This window comes from Seriola aureovittata, chromosome 20 (genome assembly GCF_021018895.1).
Source record: "Seriola aureovittata isolate HTS-2021-v1 ecotype China chromosome 20, ASM2101889v1, whole genome shotgun sequence".
In the NCBI taxonomy this organism is placed as follows: Eukaryota; Metazoa; Chordata; class Actinopteri; order Carangiformes; family Carangidae; genus Seriola; species Seriola aureovittata.
The window spans coordinates 778,270-800,298 of NC_079383.1; the positions used below are offsets into that span (position 1 = coordinate 778,270).

Sequence of the window (22,029 nt, forward strand, 5' to 3'; positions counted from 1 at the left end):
TTGTCTTTTCCACCTCCTCCACATGTGCGACAGCAGTGACTCCTGGCCCTCGCTCTGTTTCCACAGGAACCACGTCGGGAGACGTTTTTAGTCGTCATGACTTTATTTCCTTCGTGGCAGAAAAACACATTTACACAAGCGCTAACCAAACACTGAGTGCTGACTGACTCCAACAGACTGGATCCACAGACGCTCACTTTTCCAGCGATATTAGAGATGATCGGTACTTTGTATGATGTGTTGAAATCCAGAGTTTACAGTTGTCGTGAACAGTCACACTTGAAGTTGGATTAAAAAGCCGGTTGTCATAGAGACGGGGGGAGGTGATATTGGTTGAATAATAACAGTGCAGATATTCTAATTATACATTTTTGTCATGTCTGACAGTGATTTTGTTTGTATTCATTTATATTGTTAGTAGTTTTATGGATTATGAGGATATATTAGGGTTTTCCAGCCCACATCCTCTGTGCTGTGTGTTGATGAAACCGTGACGCTGTCCGTGGTGCTGAAGTTAATGTAAAGCAAATATCAAGAGCTCCCGGCTCCTTTAAAGAGACATGTACCAACGTTCAGAGTGACCTGTTTCCTCAAGTAGTGACGTTATCGTTGTTAGAGTTAAATGTTGCTTAGCGATCTTTGATTTCCATCACTACGGCAACGTGTTGGAATGCATACGAGCGCCGTAGAGGACGTTCATGCTGTTGTAGTCATGTTATTAGCATGTTTGTCTGGAGGCAGATGGATGTCAGTGGTGGACTGAACCTTATAACCAAATAATGGTGGAGCTGGTGCAGCTCATTATTTTTAATTAGCTCCGCCTCCTCCACCTCCTCCTTCTTATCAACCTTTTTGTTTTCTTCCCAGGAGTCTACACCTTTGGCCTCTTCACCGTTGACATCTTTGTCAACGCAGGCCAGGTCGTGACAGGAAACCTCGCCCCCTACTTCCTGACGGTCTGTAAGCCAAACTACACAGCGCTGGGCTGCCAGCAGGCGCTGCGCTACATCAGCCACCAGGAGGCGTGCACAGGAAACCAGGACGACATCCTGCGGGCCCGTAAAACCTTCCCGTCCAAGGAGGCTGCGCTCAGCGTCTACGCTGCCCTCTACCTGGCTGTGAGTTACTCTGCTCCATTTATTCTCTGAGAAACTGTGGCTCACATCATGACTTCATATTTATTTATATTTACACAGAGTTTTAAAGGATAATTCCAGTTTCTTTCAGCTTGGGTCTTATTTTCTTAAGTGTGTTCTTCATCTCTGTCAGTGGTTTTCACACTGCACTCACCAGAGTTAACTTTGGTTTAGAACCTGTCTCAGCTCATTGACCCTCTTACTGCTGCATCTTTCATGTGTTCTCACTGTCGGCGTGCTCACAAGCTTTTTCTTTACAATGAGGGATTATTAATGACATTTCAGGGTCACTCGCTTTCACTGTGACCTGAAAATCAAGTGGTTTAGATCATGTGACTGAACCGCTTCTTTTTCTCTGACCTGACTGACAGAACAACGTTTTCACGGCTGATAGACGTTTTCTACAGAATGACGAGATCAGAACTGATCTGATCTTTAGGGTTTGAATGAAGGAAAAGACTGTACTACCACAGAATGAGGAATCATAGAGAAAAGACTGGAGAAAAGTGTTATGATTTCTTGTTTGTTTATCTGTTTGTTTTAACTGAATTCGTTGCTTCTAACTTTACAAGATTCACTCTCAGTAAATCTCTCTCAGTTATTCTCTCAGCTCAACTCAACACATCACATGACAAAGACTTTGGAATTTAAACTGATATTAATGTAAGAATAAATACAAACAACATGATGAAACACCATATATCAAGTCAACAGTTTCAAGAAGTTGTAAAGAATACGTTATCATTTTTGGAAGATTATTTTCTTCCTTGTGAAGAAGTGATGTTCAGATTTACATCAAACTTTAGTCTGTGTGTGAACTTGAGCTAAAGGGCCATTAGCTTAGCTTAGTTTAGCATAAAAGGTAAAAACAAGTGGTAACCATTATCCTAGCTCTGTCCAAAGTTCAGAAACACCAGCAGAGACTCCAGGAAATCACTGCGCCCGGCTACTGGTCGCTAAGGAACAGTCCATCACATGACTCATTGTAAAACTTTAAAGTTTTACATCTCTGTGTGTGTAGAGATTAAAACGTGTGTCATTTAGTAAGCTAGGCTAGCTCTTTCCCCTGCCTCTAGTCTTTATGCTAAGCTAAACTAGCTACCCTCCTGACTGTAGCTCTATATTAAGACATGAATGTGACTTTATTTCGGAATGAAAGCTGAAGATGTTGAACTGTTCTTTCAAAGTAAAACAATGGCTGTAACTGAGCTAACAGGAAACTCTTATAATGAGGATTGTTGAATGAGTCACAGTTTTACAGCAGTGAGTGAGCTTGTATATTGCAGGTGCTGAACGTCGCTCAGATCCTGGTGTGAGAGCCGAGGATAAAGATCCCATGCTGAAGTAATTCTATTTTCTAGTTATTGAATGGCTGCCAAGTCAGATTATACAGGGAGTCAGACCGCGTTAGCATTTTAGCAGCAGCAGCTTTCTCCAAATGTCTCTTCTCTGTAGGTTTGAGGGAGGGAGTGATGTATTTATGCAAATCATATTCATCCCAAACTGCTTTTGCAGCATCAGTTTAAAAGCAGCTGGTTCAGCTGTTGATCCACCAGTTACAGACACAGTTATTCAGTCAGAGGAGGAAGAATCCCAGGACAGCTCTCAGTCTCTGCTCAGGTCTCACTTTATTTTTAGTAAAAGCTGCTATCAGAGTCACTTCGGTGGAGTCGGTGTGTGACAGGTGGAAAACAAACCCTGACCTCGACCTGTGACGTGATTTCACACTTTGTCAAAGCTGTGATCAACAGAACATGTTACAGGTCAGAACTAACGCTGAGCTGCTGTTTGTTCTGTGAGGAATGAAAATGTTCCTGTTTGGACAGAGGAGCGTCACTTTGTTTGTATATGGGATGGTCTCTGATCGACAAGGTGTTCCCTCCACAGAGCTGCTGCTCACTGGAGGGTTTGTGTTGTTGCTTCATTCTGAGTAAAGTTTTAGAGCCTGAAAACCAAACCAGTGTCTGACACCAACAATCACAGAGTCACACGTCTCCTCATTAACTGAAGCTCTTCACCTGGATCTGCAGGAGTTCATACGCTGCTGACACCTGATTGGCTGATTGGATTAAAGGTTTAAGGTTTGTGATTCAGGTTTCAAATGTGTGTTGGTTCATTACTGAGAGTTGATAATAATAAATGTGAAGTCGGGTCGGTACAGTGAATGAGAGCCCAACTGTATGTTAGCAAACACCGCTAAATACTCAGCTTAATATGATTCATAAGGAAAATTCAGCCAGGTTATAAATTAATAATGATGATGATGATAATGATAATAATAATAATTTGATAATTAATTAATCATGTAAGAGATGATTTCACAGATGAGGATATAGTATAGACTGCACTTATTTTGAATCGGACTTCCACAGATAGAACATGTTGGTGTGTGTTGTGGGTCCTGTCTGTCATACGAGTTAGATCATCACTGAAAATGTCAGGAAAAATGATCTGAAGAAAAGAGCAGGAACTCTGATTGTTGCATGAACGAGCGGTTGTACAGGTGTTCCTAATAAAGTGCTCAGTGGGTGTGTTGTGCTGTACTGAAGCTTGCTGTCACAGTGTCTGTTATCTGTGCTGCTCGTCGTACTCTACGTGACCTCATCTAATCGCTGTGACGTCTAATGAGATTATTTCATCTCATTTCTCTCTCCATTGTTTTATGTCACACAAAAGAAGCTGAGATAGTGTCAGAGCGACACACACGCATCCCAGAATTCATCTGGGGGAGTTTCTGATATCAGAGTTAAACTTGACTGGAGGAATGTGTTGGAGGTCACTGACTGTTTACCATGTTCCTACAGACAAACATCCTCTTAATTATGAATATAAATAATCACTGATCCTGACATAAAGTCACACAGTGATGAGGAAACACATCATGATGATGTATTTGTGAGAGTCTAAAAAATATGTAATATATATAAGATCAAATAAAACAGCGGTGAAACTCAGAGCTGCAGAGGGACAAGAAGAGACGCACAGAATAAAATATACAGCACACACAGAGCTGCAGGGAGGAGGGATTCTCCAGCTCGGAGTTTGACTCCGACTCGTCTACTGAAGCTTTTCCTCTGACACAGCTACAGACAGTTGGTAGAGACACAACCAGGCTGTAAAGGTGGACTGGAGAGTTACCCAGGCTGTAAAGGTGGACTGGAGAGTTAACCAGGCTGTAAAGGTGGACTGGAGAGTTACCAGGCTGTAAAGGTGGACTGGAGAGTTACCCAGGCTGTAAAGGTGGACTGGAGAGTTAACCAGGCTGTAAAGGTGGACTGGAGAGTTAACCAGGCTGTAAAGGTGGACTGGAGAGACACAACCAGGCTGTAAAGGTGGACTGGAGAGTTACCCAGGCTGTAAAGGTGGACTGGAGAGTTACCCAGGCTGTAAAGGTGGACTGGATAGTTAACCAGGCTGTAAAGGTGGACTGGAGAGTTAACCAGGCTGTAAAGGTGGACTGGAGAGTTACGCAGGCTGTAAAGGTGGACTGGAGAGTTAACCAGGCTGTAAAGGTGGACTGGAGAGTTACCCAGGCTGTAAAGGTGGACTGGAGAGTTACGCAGGCTGTAAAGGTGGACTGGAGAGTTAACCAGGCTGTAAAGGTGGACTGGAGAGTTAACCAGGCTGTAAAGGTGGACTGGAGAGTTAACCTCTGTGTCTCATTCAGACACTCGTTAGCAACCGAGACGTGGAAGACTAATGAAATCAGGACTGGAGTATTTACTGATGTATTTTATGAAGTAGAATCAAACGTGAAAATATCTTGAGCTTATATTTCAGTCATTGAACCTAAAACCCAGAGACAAACCAGAGACTTCAGGGCCAGGGAACAGGAAGTGACAACATGCAACTAATTTCCAGGTTATAGGATAATTCCTGCAGAACTCTGTTATGAACATCTTATATATATCTATCTACTATATCTATCTATCTATTATATAAAAATGCAGCAAAAAGTAAAATAATATGTACTGAATACTATTTATAGCAAAATACACAATAACCATAAAGTGTTTTGAGAAATCAACATAAATAAAGTCACAAATACAGTCAGGAGACGTGAGGGAGAGAATCTGAGTGAACAACATGTTAACAGTGTTTTGAACAGTTTAATATCGACATGCAGATTGAAAAAGTTCCACGTTTTACAGATTTAACAGTCAACAACCTCAGAGTTATTTGAGTTGATAAATGAAGTAGCGTCAGCGCCTGTCGCCACCTCCTCATGTTACTGCTGGAGTTAATGCTCTACAAGTGTAGTTTTATTGAACAGCACTCCTCATGAATTTCTCCTCCATATTTAATGGCAGCACTGCAGTAGCCTTCAGCCATTAGCTCTGCGAGTCACCATAACTACGGACACAACAGCGGAGGGGGTGCGTGCAGAAGCTCTTTATCCACAATGAAATGAATATGGCTTTAGGCTTCACACTTTTGCTTTTTGTTTTACATGTATAACTACGCTGATATCATCAGGGTCGACTTCAGTTATTAGTGCGAGGTCACAGCAATACTGTTAACGAGCAGCAGCCATGCTCTCTGGACGCTTCCCGCCCTGGGAGACTGTAGAATTGAACATCCATTAAAGAGGAGGCACGGAGGTCAGCGCTCCATGACACAGTGATGCTAACAAACTGTCTACCCTGAAATGACATGTGATCTTTATTATGGACAGAGCATGAATAACACAGCAGCGGTCATTTCTTTACTGTACCAGCAGAGCACCTACTGACTCATACTGTACATATACAGTGGGAACCAGGGGACAGGAAGTGAGGGGGTAAGGGGGGTAACAGGCTGCGACACACCTGTGTACATCAGATCCCACAGACATAGGTTACATTAATACATAGGCACATTAATTTGTTTCCATTTAAAAACGAAAACAATCTCCGTCCACACTAACACACCTGAAGTCGTTACATGACCATCACCTACACTGAGCATGTGCGAGCCGGCGTAAACAGGAAGTAGATTGTCTCCTCTGAAGGAGGAACAGCAAAGACAGTTGTAGCATTAAAACAGAGAATGTAAATGAACAACAGCTGCAAAGACAACAAGGTCAGTAACACTGTCATTCATTATCATGTTGTATTCACCTCTGGTAGTCCAGGCTGATGAGAGCCAATCAGGAGAGGCCGTGGCTGTGACCTCATCGTTTACAAAGATCTCACTTTCTGAAAACTGAAAACTCTGGAGTCTTGTTGACGGAGGAGTAAACGTAGCAGGATAAAAACGTTCCCAGGAGAACAGTGGGAACAGGAACTGTGAAGTGGAACAAGTCTGGAACCAGGACACTTCCAGAAAGGCCCTCCAGTCAAATGAGGAACTGGGCAAGAAGAGCCTTGTAGAAGGAAGGACCTGGGTCAAGGAGGAGTCCTCTGCAGAGATGGAGAACCTGCTGGAAGGAAGACCATCTCAGCAGCTGTCCGTCAAGCAGGTCTTTAGACGGGACAGAGGACACTCTTCAATAAAGACACAACCGCCTGATTCAGGTTTGTCAAACAGCATTTAAAGGACTGGAATAGGTTCCCTGGTGTTCACTGACAGAACTCAAAGCACTATATGGAACATCAGGAACAAGACTCTCTGACACTGTGTCTGCTGAACACCAGGTACTGCTCATCACCTGGGTAACACCGTCCCTACAGTGAAACATGGGGGAGCAGCATCATGCTTCAGCAGCAGGGTCAGGGACACTGGTCAGGACTGAGAGAAGGATGAAGGCAGCTGGATACAGAGAGGTCCCGAAGAAAACCTGATCCAGACTCCAGGAGAGCAGAACCTGGAGCGACGGTTCACCTTTGACCTCCACACTGACCTGATGCAAACAGCCAAGACAACACCGGAGAGTCTTCAGGACTGGTCTCTGACTGTCCCTGAGAGTCCCAGACCTGAACCCCGTAGACCACCTGAGACCTGAAGATGACAGTTCAGACACTTCCTGTCCAGTCTGAGTCTGACAGGATCTGTCCTGGACTGAGATAAACTGATCAAGGGTTCCTACAAAGACCTGAAGTCCTGGAACTACAGAACTCTATAAAATGTCCAGTGTTTCCAGCAGAATCCTTCTGCTCCATCAAAGAGCAGAGATTTCTTTCTGCAGGTGCAGCTTCATATCTGTCAGTCAGCGATCAGCTCTTTAACCTGAGTGTCTGACTTCAGGACATCTTTCCTCCGTCCTTTTATCTCATTGCTGCGTCTCACATGCTGGAAGGTCTGAGCAGAGCGGCAGCAGCATCCTTTAACCACAGCGCACGAATCAAACGCTCCCACAATGCCTCTGATTCTTGCTGATGGTCTGATTGCTTTGATTTTCTGTGTCAGAGAGTCAGCGTCTGCCCGAGTGCCCATGAGCGATGGATGCACAGATTTGGACCATCAGTGACTCCCTGCACGATGGGGGGAGCAGATTGCCTCTGTTATCTAGGTCATTTAGCAAAGGCCATTGTGTGTGTGTGTGTGTGTGTGTGTGTGTGTACAGCTCTGTGTTTAGGGCATACATGCAGTTTGCACACACAAGAGTCAGAGACACGCACGCACGCACACACACACACACGCACACACACACACGCACACACACACACACACACACACACACACACGCGCACACACACACACACACACACACACACAGCCTGCAGCTTTGAGGAGATGATGATTACCCCTCTTCAAAGTCTCATTGTCTCGGTCATTACAGCCATGCCAGAGCCAAACACAGCCACGCAACATCCGCTGAACCAGAGGATTTATCGAAATGAGGCTGTAATTACCTCATTCAAATGGTAATGTTACTGAAATGTGGACACTCACAATTACTTATTCTAATGTTCTGGCCTGAATCTAGACTCAAAGGTTGTGTCACTTTTTATCTGCAACCAGTGTGAATCATTCAGTCCAGGAAAATGTCCTCCATACACGACAGTTATATTTTATTATTGTATCTGAGTAACTCACTCCTCATTTTACTGACCTCTGTCACTGCAGCAGCCTGAGATCGCAGCACACAGATACAGGATGAGACTGATGCCACTAATGCATGTGTTTCCCTACATGTTGATCTGCTCCTTTAAACTTTCCTGTATTATTTAAGATGAGATGATTTAAGATAAGATAACGCATGACAGTTATAGTTTATTATTTTTATCTCAGTGACTAGTGTTGATCTGCTCCCTTAGACTTCATTAATGGAAGCATGAAGGAATACATGTGTGATGAAGCCTCAGTGTACAGACGTGTGGCCTCCTGTTGGTCGGCAGCACGCAGACAGGATGTGCAGGTCGATGCTGGTTGTATTGATTATTCACTGACACAGACGGTGTGTGTGGACTGTGTTGGTCTGTAGGTGTTTCATCCAGCGGTGTTTGCTTTCTCGTCCACGGCTTCAGTTTGTTTGTTGCCATGGAGATTCTGCTGAGTGTGGGCAGATATGTACTGTGACATCATTCCTTCACATTTAAGATTGACGGCTCATGAGATAAGATCATTTCAGATAAGAACTTAAGATAAGATGATTTTAGATTATATAAAATAATTTGAGATAAGATCCTTTATTATTATAGTGGAGAAACTCGGGTCACAGCAGTAAAGTGACTGTACAAAAAGAAACTGCAAAGTGTCAATAAGAAATACTTAAAGATAAATAATAGATAATGATATATACATTGATGATAATAATAATAATAAACAATTAATCTTATCTTATTAATCTATAAATATATCAACAGTAGCAGCAGATGAGGGACCTTGCACAGTTGGTGTGTGTTAATTTTGGTGTGTGTGTTCTACTGAGTGCAGTGTTTGTTATACAGTCCGTCAGAGTGTGTGTGTGTGTGTGTGTGGGGGGGGGGGGCATATTCTCCTCATCTGCTCATTCTGCACAAAAATGTATTAAACTTTAACAGTAAATTGAACAAATGTTACTATATTCACTTTTTCCATGTTTAACTCAACGTCATGTATGAAGTAAAAACAAAGAGGAAACGGAAGAAAATTCCCCCCCCCCACACACACACACACCCCACACACACACACACACACACACACACACACCAGCTGACTGTCACTGAGGCTGTTGTGTGTAGCTGCTGCTCTTCATGGTTCTGAATAGGGTTTCCTCTTTGAGGGTGTCCCCACATAAATATTATAACAATATTTTGGTGATAAAACTTTCCCCTCAGATTGTGACATTACAGAGTCTGTGATGTGTTTGTGACTGTGGAAACATATTGATGATGGTGTGTGTGTAGAGTCAGCTGTAGTTGAAGGTTTCCTGGAGACAGCTGGAGCAGGATAAGACTGTAAACATGTCGTATCCATCATGTCAGAGTTGGAGCACGTTGACTGGACGTGGACGATCTGGACGTTAAGATCTGTGTCATAAAACTGACTGAGAAAAGGCCAGAGCCAACTTCCCCTTTCAATCATCTTAACTACATGAATGCAGCAGTGTTCGTCCACAGCTGAGAGACCCGAGTCTGTGTGAGCAGCTCCACCTCAGTAACACCTCTCCACGCCGCGTGAACCCGGCAGGAGAGAGATTGATGTCTGACACGTCACCGAGCGGAGGACGAGCCGCTCGGCCTCATCTCCACAGATTGAATTCTTCATGTCACACTGTCCATTTAGCTGACAAGCCACTGATGTAGTGAGCGTGCCAACAGCTGCTAATGTCTGACATTAAGTGGGAAATGTAGGTTAGAGCGAGCTCGCTGAGGAACGCTGCGAGAGGCTGAGAAGACAAATCAAGTCGACCAGAGGAGGCTCGGGTCAAATGAAGTCCTAATATACTGTGTGTGTGTGTGTGTGTGTGTGTGTGTGTGTGTGTGTGTGTGTGTGTGTGTGTGTGGTATAGAGGACATGTAGCAGGTTGTTCTGTGAATCTTTGTTTAACATTGATAGTATGTGACAGCTCATCTAAGCCTCACAGGGAGGAATCACCTTGACCGGGTGAAAGAGAGGCCCACACACACACACACACACACACACACACACACACACACACACACACACACACACACCACACACACACACACTATGACCAGTCCTATCAGACAGTTGAACCATGACTGCAGAGCAGGGACAGATATGTTGAGGGACAGCGGCTCTGTTCAAACTAAACCTCCATCAGAGGACTCACTAGACCTGTAGTGTGTAGTATAAACACACACACACATTGACGGTTGTTTGTTTGGGTCTGATCTTTGTTGCCTTGACTACGGCGGTGTGGTTTCTTCATGGCTGACACACATTACATGTTGTGCAACAACCAGAACGACACTGTCACAGAATCACCTCAGAAACCTCCCGTGTTCAGAGCAAACTCAGTTGGTTATGATGAATTACTCTGCAGGAGCTTTGGAGACTGATACACAGGAAACAGTCCTCTCATAAACAAACTGTTGCCACGGCAACAACAGTGAGCATCATCTTACCTTTATTAGGGTTGGCCAAAGTAGGTAGATAGGTAGGTAGGAAGACAGATAGATGGATAGACAGATGAGACACAGGACAAACAGAACAGCCCAAGTCAGACGAGACAAACAGCGTCACCACCTACCTGACCTGTGAAATACTGCGTGGACACATCACACTCACCGTAAGTCAATTCACCTGGATGACGAGTTGTGTTTACCGTTTCAAGTGTCATTGTTGTGATCTTCTGACAGATTAATTAGGATTTAGGATCCAGCAGTTCCTTTCTGTCACTGTGTTGCAGCTGTCGTCAGAAGATCTGTCTGACATATTCAACCAAGACAAGAATAACATACATAATTCCACTTACACTGTTGTTTCATGTGTCCCACAACTGTGTTTGTGCAGAATAACATCTGGTATCTACACCAGTTATTGATCACAACGGAAAACAGTTTGTGTCTGTAACGTTATCTTTTATAATGACGTTTATCTGAGAAGAGTTTCATTGGTCCCTGCTCTCCTCTACCACAGCGGTAATTAATGTTCTAATCTCTGACTATTACACAAGGAAGCAGACGACTGAATTCATCTTAAAGAAAAGGATCAGAACCTGCTCTCCACAGTATCACCTGCTCACTACTACAGTTTTATATAAACTCAACATTTAACCTTCTTAAAGGAGGATTTACTGCAGTTCTGTTGTATCAGACTTCATCAGTTAGAGGTTCTTGGTCCTAATAAATACAAACTAAGTGTATATGTGAAGCTCTGCCGGTCTCACAGCTCCTTCATCCACCTGTTAACACAGAGTGATATTGTTAAATCCTGAATAATCAGAGAAATGCAGAACAGATGAAGGAATGGAAACATTTGATCTGGCCTTGGAGGAGATTGTGCACTAATGAAAAATACAATTAGACCCTCGGAGGCTGTCTGCAGCCTCAACACAACAGATTAGTGATTAGACCCAAACATCTCTCTCTCTCTGCCCCTCCCTCCATCTCTCCAAGGTTGATATCATGGCTCTAAAACAAGGCCAGATTGGACATTAACATGCATGTATCATACGGTTGTTGTTCAGCTCCACTGTGGGGGGTGAAGTGTTGAACGTACTTCTATAAGACCCTTTAACTAGAACTAAAATACACTCATTCAGGTGCAATAGACAGTAAATATGTGATATATAGTTTTAATGTGGTGCATGGTGTTCAGAGCTGCAGGATGTTTCATGTCTGACTAACAGCACCGGGGGCTTCTCCTCTCCCTCCTCCACAAATGTCACACAACTCCTCAAAGGTCTTTAAAGGTTGTAACATGAGTGAGTTTCTTTCAGCTTATTAACTCATTATTAACTCATTATTATTAACTCAGTATCAACTCATTGTTAACCCACACAGACATTGAGCATTGCAAAAAAGAATCTCAGTTTTGAAATATAACTTAATCTTTATGTTCCCAGTGTCCTGTTGTTGTTGTTGTTGTTGTTGTTGTTGTTGTTGTTGTTGTTGTTGTTGTTGTTGTTGTTGTTGTTGTTGTGATGAAAGGTGATGAAAAGACCTGAATCCACAGTGCGTCGGTTCTTGTCTTCCTGTCCTGGCTGTGGCTCCCAGGTCCACTGGAAACCACCAGCCTGAGACCAGGTCTCTGTGAGGCTGCGTTCAGACCAGCATCAGTCTTCAAACACTGTTTTTGTGTCTGTTGACTCACTGATTAGAGTGGGGGAGGGGAAAACTCATCTTTACATTATTCATCTGAGAATGTCTCAGAGAAACTAAACCAAACACAATATGAATCTCTGGCAGTATAAACAGTGAACCACTCTACAGTGATGTAACGATACTGTAAACAGTGTGCAGGCCTTCTCATGATGATGATGATGATGATGATGATGATGATGATGTATTATTTACAGCAGCTTACCAGAGGCCCAGATGGTAAGGAGAGGAGGAGGAGAGGAAGATGCTGGGGGCCCTAAGTCCCTGTCTCTCTCTCTCTCTCTTTCTCTCTCTGTCTGTCTCTGTCTCTCTTTCTCTCTGTCTCTCTCCCTCTCTCTCTCTCTGTCTCTCTCTGTCTCTCTCTGTCTCCCTCTGTCTCCCTCTCTCTCTCCCTCTGTCTCTCTCCCTCTCTCTCTCTCTCTCTCTCTCTGTCTCTCTCTCTGTCTCTCTGTCTATCTCTCTCTGTCTCTCTGTCTCTGTCTCTCTCTCCCTCTCTCTCCCTCTCTCTCTCTCTCTCCTCTCTCTCTCTCTCTCTCTCTCTCTGTCTCTCTCTCTCTCTCTCTCTCTCTCTCTCTCTCTCTGTCTCCCTCTGTCTCTCTTCATTAGTGTCTATAAAGCCAGATGTGGACTGTCTTCATCAGTTGTGCTCTCTTTACCCTGTGATCATCACTCTGTCCTGTGAGATGAATGAACTCAGAATTCTTTTAGAAAACATAATATATTTCTGTTGTTGTAAATCTGCACCGTGAAACTCAACCTGCAACATCTCTGTTTGACAAAGGACTGAAAATCAGTTTCACTTCCTTCATGTCCGACCGACCACAGCCTGAATCACTGATGGTTTGAGCTGGTCTAAGGAAGTCCTAATGAAGCTTCTCTTTTCTTTTTCTTTTCTTTTCAATTTCCTATTCTCTTTTTCTTTTTTCTTTTCTCTTTTCTTTTCTTTTCTTTTCTCTTTTCTTTTCTTATCATTTTCTTTTCTATTCTTTCTTTTCTTTTCATTTTTCTTTTTTCTTTCCTATTTTTCTCTTTTCTCTTTCAGCCAGTGGACGGTCAGGTGAATGTAAACATGAGAAGCAGCTGATCAGATAATTCAGAAACAGCATCAGTGAATGTTTGTAGATGCACAAATACAGAATAGATGAAGGTATGAAAACTCTAGTTAATGGTGAGGAAAGTTGTGTTTTCTTTCCTCTTTGCTCTCCATCTTTCTCTCCTCTCCTCTCCCCTCTCCTTGTTTCCTCCCCCACTCTCCTCTCCCCTCTCTCTTCACCTCGCTGCACTCATTTGTTATGTCTCTCTCCCTCTGGGCTCCATCCTCTTCTTTCTTTCTGTTTTTTCTGTCTGTTCCTCTCCATCTGCTCTCTCATTATGTTTTTCTCACCCTCATATATTTATTTTATCCTCCTGTACGTCCGCTGGCACTTCAGTAAATACAGGGGAGAAAATAGGAAGCTGCCCCGAGGAGAGGCTTCATCTATCAGCTGATATTTACAGGCGGCCACAGCTGTCCGCCGGCACATATTTAATAAAACATTAGCAGCTCACGGAAGAAATGCTGAATATTTTTGAAACGAAAAACATTTTGATTTTCAGCTTTTTCCTGAAAAAACTTTTTATCTTCAGAAACACAGTGTTAGTGGAGTCACATGACACATTTTACTTCCTGCTTCCTCGTCTGCATGCTGACAACTTTTAATTAGCAAAACATCCCAATTTTTGATTTATTTATTTATTTAACATCAGCTGTCGAACCAGTGAACACAGTCCAGCTGCTTCACTGTGAGTTTAACACTGAGAGCTTCATGCAGCATCTTTTCATCCAGCACAGGGAACATCGTGTTTCAGACACGACGTGACGTGAAGACGTGTGATATGAAAAACACCTGAGGACAATTAACACAGTGTAATACAGCTGTAACACAATATATGTAAACATGTGAAAACCTGCTCCTCTGCTGGGTAGAGTGTGATGACACTCCTTTTATGGATCTGTAATTACTTCATCGAACAGAAATCTCATTAACGGTTTGACAAAGTTTAAGTTTCACTGCAGATGCTAACATCAACTTTAATGTTGTGTTTTCAGCTCGTTCTGTTGCTCTGAATAACCTCTGTCCAAGTCACATGATGTATCATTAAATATTACATATTGTGTTGCTTTTATTATTTTGAATGTTGTTTCTGTCCTCATGATCGAGAAGTACAATAACAACAGTGAGTTTATAGAAGCTGTGTCTCTGTGGCTAAAAGAAAATAACATTGAGTTAAGTCACTGAGCCGCCTCCTCCTCCTCCTCCTCCTCCTTCTTCTTACATCATCACAAATGTTTCCATCAAACCAGAGACTTTGTGACTTTAGTCATGTGATGGTGATGGTGACTTCAGTGTTCGCCTGCCAGAACTATCAACATTGACTTTTATCCAGTTTTAAGTCTCATGTTTAAGATTCTCTTTTTCCACCTCGGTGGTTTTCAGCTCGTTATTTGAAGCAGATGATTTTAGTCGTGGGAGTTATCAGAGAAACGAGCTGAGGAAACGTTAGACAGCTCAGAGACGTCCTGTCACTGAAGAGCGTCGGAGATTTTAAATGTGAAACTGTTTTATTCAGTGTTTCTACTGGTTATAATCACCTGGTGTGTTCGTTATTCAGACTGTTCATTCAGATAATAATAAATAATAATTCAGCTCCAGGTAAAAACCTCCTGAACCACAGACACTGAGGGAACCCAGACCAGGAGAAGCTGACAGTAAAAACTCCCATGATCCCACAGTACGTCACGACGTCACCAAACTCTCTTTTGTTATTGTTTAGACGGAGCGGCAGGAAAAACATATTGTGCCTTTAATATAGATTGTTGTTTTATCTTGAATGTTGAACACAGGAACCCTGGGAAGTTAATTAGGTGAGTTTTATCTAAATGACTTGACCTGTGTGTGAGCAGTGAAGTCAGGTGGTCTAACCCCCCCCCCCCCCCCCCCCCCCCCTCCTGACAGATGTACGTGACCTGCACGGTGCAGGCCAAGGGAACCCGTCTGGCCAAGCCGGTGCTGTCGCTGGGCCTCATGTGTCTGGCCTTCCTCACCGGCCTGAACCGCGTGGCTGAATACCGCAACCACTGGTCGGACGTCATCGCCGGCTTCATCATCGGCACGGCCATCGCCACGTTCCTGGTGAGACTCACATCCACAGAGGTCGTCTGACATGAAATAAAAACCATCTGAGACATTAAACCTTTGACTCTTTTTATAAATCATTGGCTTTTTTTTATCAACATTCTCAATTCAGTTTGTTTTTAACGTTTATCCTCCTCTCCTCTCCTCCTGGCTGCCTGGCTCTTTATTTACTTCAGTCATTAGTTGCTGAATTTCTTCAAATAAAACTGTAACGATCAATATTCTGATCTGACCAAACCAAGAATAGCTCTTCAGTTGCTTGAGTTTTTAGTTGTTGTGTTTTATGTTCAGTACACCAACCCTTCCTACAGATCAGTCCTCTGACAACAGTAAAACACAGCAGGTGACATCACGATGTGCATCACTCCTGTCTTTGACTTGAAGTAAAAAAGAATGACACTCGTCTTTACTTTGTCCTTGGGAAACTTCCAAAACAATCTTTTTTTAATGCCTGATCCCTCGCTGGCAGTTTTCTGCAGACGCGTCCAAACATCCAGGAGTCATTGTGTCCAGGAGAGACATCTTGGTCGTAAAGTTTCCTCCTTGATGAGGAGAAGAAGAAGAAGAATCCCTCTGTGGGGTGGAGGACGGTCTGTGTAAAACCTTCCACAGAAAAATGTCCTCTGAAGCTCCTTTCCCTCTAGTCAGAAGACCTGCGAACACCCGCTAACATCAGACTACAGAGGGAACAATCAGCGGTCACGTCCGGGTCACGTGTCTGACAGTAGACAGAGGTGTTTATGGGCTCAGGCTCTGATTGGCTGTGACGTAACCACAGCACAGGAGAGCTGTGACGACTCTCAGAGAACACACTCTGTCTAATCAGTTCATCCTTGAGTCCAGGTGGATATTTGAGCCAAATGTGAAGGAGTTCCCTCGTGCTGTTCCTGAGGCGGAGCACCTGAAAACGCACTAAACAAACAGGAAGCGCTGCTCCACCTGAGTCTCTGTTTGATGACATCACAGGATGACATCATGGTGTACGTGTGTCATCTTTTGGCTCCTGGAAGAAGGATGTTTGTGTGCAGGATGGAGGGGAGTTCAGCAGCTCGTGAACTGTGTATTTGTTTCCAGATGTTTTACTGTTCCAGATGTTGGAGCTCACACCGTTGCATCAATAATCCCCCCCCTGGGCTCATGGAGCAGCAATCTGATTGGCTGTTCATGTTTAATGACTTTACTCAGCTCTCTGCCCCCCCCCCCGACACACACACACACACACACACACACACACCCCTGGCTCTCTGCTCCCCCCCCCCGACACACACACACACACACACACACACACACACACACACACCCCTGGCTCTCTGCTCCCCCAGCTTTAAATGACTTTCTTCATCTTGATGCTCAGAGCCAGGTTGTGGTTCTTATTAGAGGAGTTCATGCGACACCCACATCCATCACGGCCACAGTCGCCCCCCAAGGAGAATCACACATATGTGACCTACATGCTGGAGTTACTCTGTTCATCCGACTGAGCCACTCAGGAACCTCTGTCAGTGATTCACTGACACACACATCTGTCCTCTGCAGCGTGTGTGTGTGTGTATCATACGACTGCTGTGTGTGTTGCAGGTGGTGTGTGTGGTCCATAACTTCAAAGGAAAGTTGCTGCTGAGTGAGGAGTCACCAGCGGAGCAGCGGCCCAACACCGGCATGCTGAACATGGGCCGAGTGGAGAGTCCTCTGGAGAAGTACATCGCCTCACAGGTCGGTGCGACGACACACACTCAGAACACACACCTTTATATGTCCTGGTTACAGTTGATCACCTGTTCATGTGGGAATGATGAAAGTGTGTATGAATGAGCTCATACTGAACATCAGGGTCACACTGATATTATCTCAAACACTGTCACAAAGATTCACTGGTTTCTTCTGAATTTTATAAACCTGGTTCAAGACTTCTAACCTCAGAGGCCCAGGTCAGACCTGTTCAGACCAGGTCAGACCAGGCCAGGTCAGACCAGACCAGACCAGACCAGGTCAGACCAGTTCAGACCTGTTCAGACCTGTTCAGACCAGGTCAGACCAGACCAGACCTGTTCAGACCTGTTCAGACCAGGTCAGACCTGTCCAGGCCAGGTCAGACCTGTTCAGACCAGACCAGACCAGACCAGGACAGACCTGTTCAGACCAGGTCAGACCTGTTCAGACCAGGTCAGACCTGTTCAGACCAGGACAGACCAGACCAGACCAGACCAGACCAGGACAGACCTGTTCAGACCAGGTCAGACCTGTTCAGACCAGGTCAGACCTGTTCAGACCAGGACAGACCAGACCAGACCAGACCAGACCAGGACAGACCTGTTCAGACCAGGTCAGACCTGTTCAGACCAGGTCAGACCAGACCAGGTCAGACCTGTTCAGACCTGTTCAGACCAGGTCAGACCTGTTCAGACCAGGTCAGACCTGTTCAGACCAGGTCAGACCTGTCCAGACCAGGTCAGACCTGTTCAGACCAGGTCAGACCTGTTCAGACCAGGACAGACCAGACCAGACCAGACCAGGACAGACCTGTTCAGACCTGTTCAGACCAGGTCAGACCTGTTCAGACCAGGTCAGACCTGTTCAGACCTGTTCAGACCAGGTCAGACCTGTCCAGACCAGGTCAGACCTGTTCAGACCAGGTCGGACCTGTCCAGACCAGGTCAGACCTGTTCAGACCAGGACAGACCAGACCAGACCAGGTCAGACCAGACCAGACCAGACCAGACCAGACCTGTTCAGACCAGTCCAGACCTGTTCAGACCTGTTCAGACCAGGTCAGACCTGTTCAGACCTGTTCAGACCAGTCCAGACCAGGTCAGACCAGTCCAGACCAGGTCAGACCTGTTCAGACCAGTCCAGGCCAGTCCAGACCAGCTCAGACCTGTTCAGACCTGTTCAGACCAGTCCAGACCAGCTCAGACCTGTTCAGACCAGTCCAGACCAGGTCAGACCTGTTCAGACCAGCTCAGACCAGTTCAGACCTGTTCAGACCATGTGACCTACATACTGGAGTTAGAACAGGTCAGACCTGTTCAGACCAGGTCAGACCTGTTCAGACCAGTCCAGACCAGGTCAGGCCAGTCCAGACCAGCTCAGACCTGTTCAGACCAGTCCAGACCAGACCAGACCAGGTCAGACCTGTTCAGACCAGGTCAGACCAGTTCAGACCTGTTCAGACCAGGTCAGACCTGTTCAGACCAGTCCAGACCTGTTCAGACCAGTTCTCTCTCTCTCCCTCTCTCTCTCCTGCTTGAAGAAAGCCAATCAGAGCTTTGCAGGTGGAATCAGGAGTGAATCATCTTCCTGTGTCAGAGACTGAAAATGATGGAGATGGACCCAGTTCATCAGTCGCTGCTGTTTGATTTGAAAACCAAAAACAACATTCAGGTTGTCGTGACAACCCTGTCTCAGCCCAGAAGCTTTTACTGGAGCTTTCACCCACATGTTGTGGTCTTCATTAGCGGACAGGTGACCGTGTTAACAGGTCGTGGGTCTCAGGCGAAGACACCTGAGCTGTCCACTCATTGATGAAGTCCACAACATGTGGGTGAAAGCCAGTAAGTCCACTGAGTTCAGATGACTGGTATCTAGTCACAGGGACGTTTCCTCTCAAACAGTGAATACAGTGTTTAAATGACCCAAGCTCCTCTTAGACCCAAGCTACTGACTTCTGCTCCAGTTAAATGTGACCTGACAGGTGTCACCTGCAATCACTCACCTGTGTGTGACGCTGCATGGAGGCAGGTGACTCCACTTGTTGAGTAAAATCAGACATGAACTTTCATCTGCTGAAAGAATCAGTTTGATTCTTTGACAGTTTAAAGTCTTGAATCAGGTAAAAACCCAAACACTGCTCTGACCCTGGTGGACAGTTTATTTATATTTTCAACAAACTCAGCAAACACAAACTCTGTCTGCCCACACACACACACACACACACACACACACACACACACACACACACACGCACACACACGCACACACACACACGTTGCACACGCACACACACACACGTTGCACACGTTGCTGTAGGAGACGGATGATGAGGATGAAGAGTCGTGCTACCTAAAGGAGCGTCTCTTGGCCTTCCTGCGCTGGCTGCGAGGTCTCGACTGGTTCCAGCGGCTCAGAAACAAAAGGCAACAAACTCTGACGTGGTTTCACTCCTGAGTTCTGCCAAATATCTCTGGACACACACACACACACACACACACACACACACACAGGGTCTCAGTCTGGGGAGTTAGCAGACCCTGACCCGGCTGAGACTCAGATAGACCATGATCCTCAGCGGTGCACACTCCCTCCATGTTCCCACTGTGTACTTGGTGATGTCGTCTTACTTAAAGGGTTAAAGTCATAAATACATATTATAAACAAGAAGTGTGTTAAACTCGGACACTGTCTTCATCCATCTCTTGACCTCCTTTCACATGATCACCATTCAGCCAATGTTATAATATTTCCCACCATATATGATCATTTTTCATAATATCAAGAAACGTCAACAAAATTAAAATACAATATAATTAAATGATAAGAACCGGAACAGAGCAGCACAGAGATGTGTCTTCATTCTGAGGAACTTATGGTGACGTTCTCTGACAGTGTTTGAACCATGTGGTTCATAAACACACAGGATTAACAACCACATGGCAGAGGATAACACACACACACACACACACACACACACACACACACACACACACACACACACACACACACACAGAAAGTGTTCAAATTTTAAATGAACACGTATTAACATGAATTAGTGAAACATCACCAGTGAAACTCTGGTGCTGTTGAATATGTGATGTGCCGTGTGTAAAGAGATCATCATGTTGTCACTGATACATTTAATATTAACAACAGCACAATATCATCTAAAATAATTCTGCTTGATTATAACATGGATCTTTTCTCTGTCAACAACAACAACATGTCGTCAGCCACACAAACTAATGATCACACAGGCTGAAAAGAAAAACTAATAAAAATAAATATATTCCCCAGATTATCTGTGCAAACATCCATCAGACAGGATGTGCTTCCAGTTTGACCTCTCATTACCTCCAGCACAGAGGTCATGTTTTCATGTTGGATAAAGTACTGAGCTGATTTACTCTCAACTTGGCGGTGGGGGGGCGGGGGTGGTCCTGGCCTGGGGGAGAATCCTTTAAAGTTTGGGGCCGATCCAGATAATTAACTGTGAATGAGAATTTTTTCTCTGAAGTCTGGTGTGTGTTGTTTGACAGTGGCCTTGGGTGGGGGTGGGGGGGGGGGGGTGGGGGGGGGGGGGGTCTGTGCTCTCTGGGTATAAATATTAAAGCCCCATCTGAATAAGTGTTAACAGGGAGGAGGGGATGAACTGTTCACTGCGTTCCTCTGTAATTGAACTCTTTGTTCCAGGCGCTGTTTCAACATCAGGTGATTATAGGATGTGGTGTGTAAGAGAACTCACCTGTAGCTGACAGTCAGCAGAACAAAGACGGAAACAAAAGCCAGAGACTGTGAAGAAAATCATCCTCCTCCTCCTCCGAGTCATGATCCAGTCAAATGTTAAAGTTCCTCTCCGTGTTTAAACTCTGTGACCATCCTCTGCTCTGATTCATATTTAGTTCAACATGTTTTCTCACATTAAACTCGGTCTGAATCTCGTCTCCTCTCACTTCCTGGTTGAGAAACCTGGATCGGGCCTTGAGCCCCGCCCACCACCTGCTGGCTCCAGGTGGACAGGTGAAAGAGCAGAGAGCATCAAGATGGTGAGAGGAGGAAACATCAGAGAGACTCAGCCACATGTTTGAGCCTCAGTCAGACCCAGACTCAGAGGAGGAGTCTGAGACCAGAACCAGAGACTAGCAGACGGATCAGAACCGTTAGCGCAGTTAGCATCTTTTATTTGTTGATGTTGTTTGTTAGCTTGTAGCTGGCAGTGGTGTGATTCTACCTGAGGTGATCAGACTAGGTGACGTTAAAACTTCCTCACAGACATGACTCCAGTCCAGAAAGACAGACACACTAAATTATAAATAAAGGACAAGAATGATAAGAATGCAGATGTGAAAAGATGAAAGGACATTAAACCATTCGCCTCTGGACATGGATCATTGTTGAGTGTCCTTCTCCATCCTTCTCCCGTCACTTGCTGTCGTCTTTTCACCGTCTACTTCTCTAATAAAGGCAGAAAAAATCCCCTGAATCTGACTGATGGAGGAATCTCTGTCTCCACCCGGAGTCTGGATCCTGCAGGAGATTCAGGATGACAGGCTGTTTTCATAGAAAGCCTTTAGACTCTGCAGTAAAGTGTGCAGGTCTGCAGTAAACCCTCACTCCTGTCATCTGATATGAATCTACTGACTGAACATCGTGATGTAAGGAAACACATCACCACAGTCCAGTAGAGACAAGAACATAGACTCAAGCTTTTGTTTGGAGGTTTATTGTTTTCATTTCAACTTTGACCTCTGATAACGAGCTTTAGATAATCCTGTTGTTCCCAACCCGTCTGATCAGCTGACTGCTCCTCTTTTTATTTCTGTGTTTCTTCCTTGGGATCTCCGTCAGCCTCCACACAGCGGTCGCTCGTCTTCC

At 44.7% G+C, this 22,029-nt stretch overlaps 1 protein-coding gene across 6 annotated transcripts in view; it reads left to right on the forward strand.

The window, feature by feature from the left end:
• The window catches only part of plppr5b (phospholipid phosphatase related 5b), a 97,216-nt gene that overhangs the window by 68,711 nt on the left and 6,476 nt on the right, over positions 1–22,029 (forward strand). For all 6 annotated transcript variants that reach the window (XM_056364675.1, XM_056364676.1, XM_056364680.1 and 3 more), the window contains 3 exons: positions 868–1,118; positions 15,265–15,441; positions 17,023–17,157. In XM_056364675.1, the coding sequence (XP_056220650.1) occupies positions 868–1,118; positions 15,265–15,441; positions 17,023–17,157 (563 nt within the window). The remainder of the gene's footprint in view (positions 1–867; positions 1,119–15,264; positions 15,442–17,022; positions 17,158–22,029) is intronic.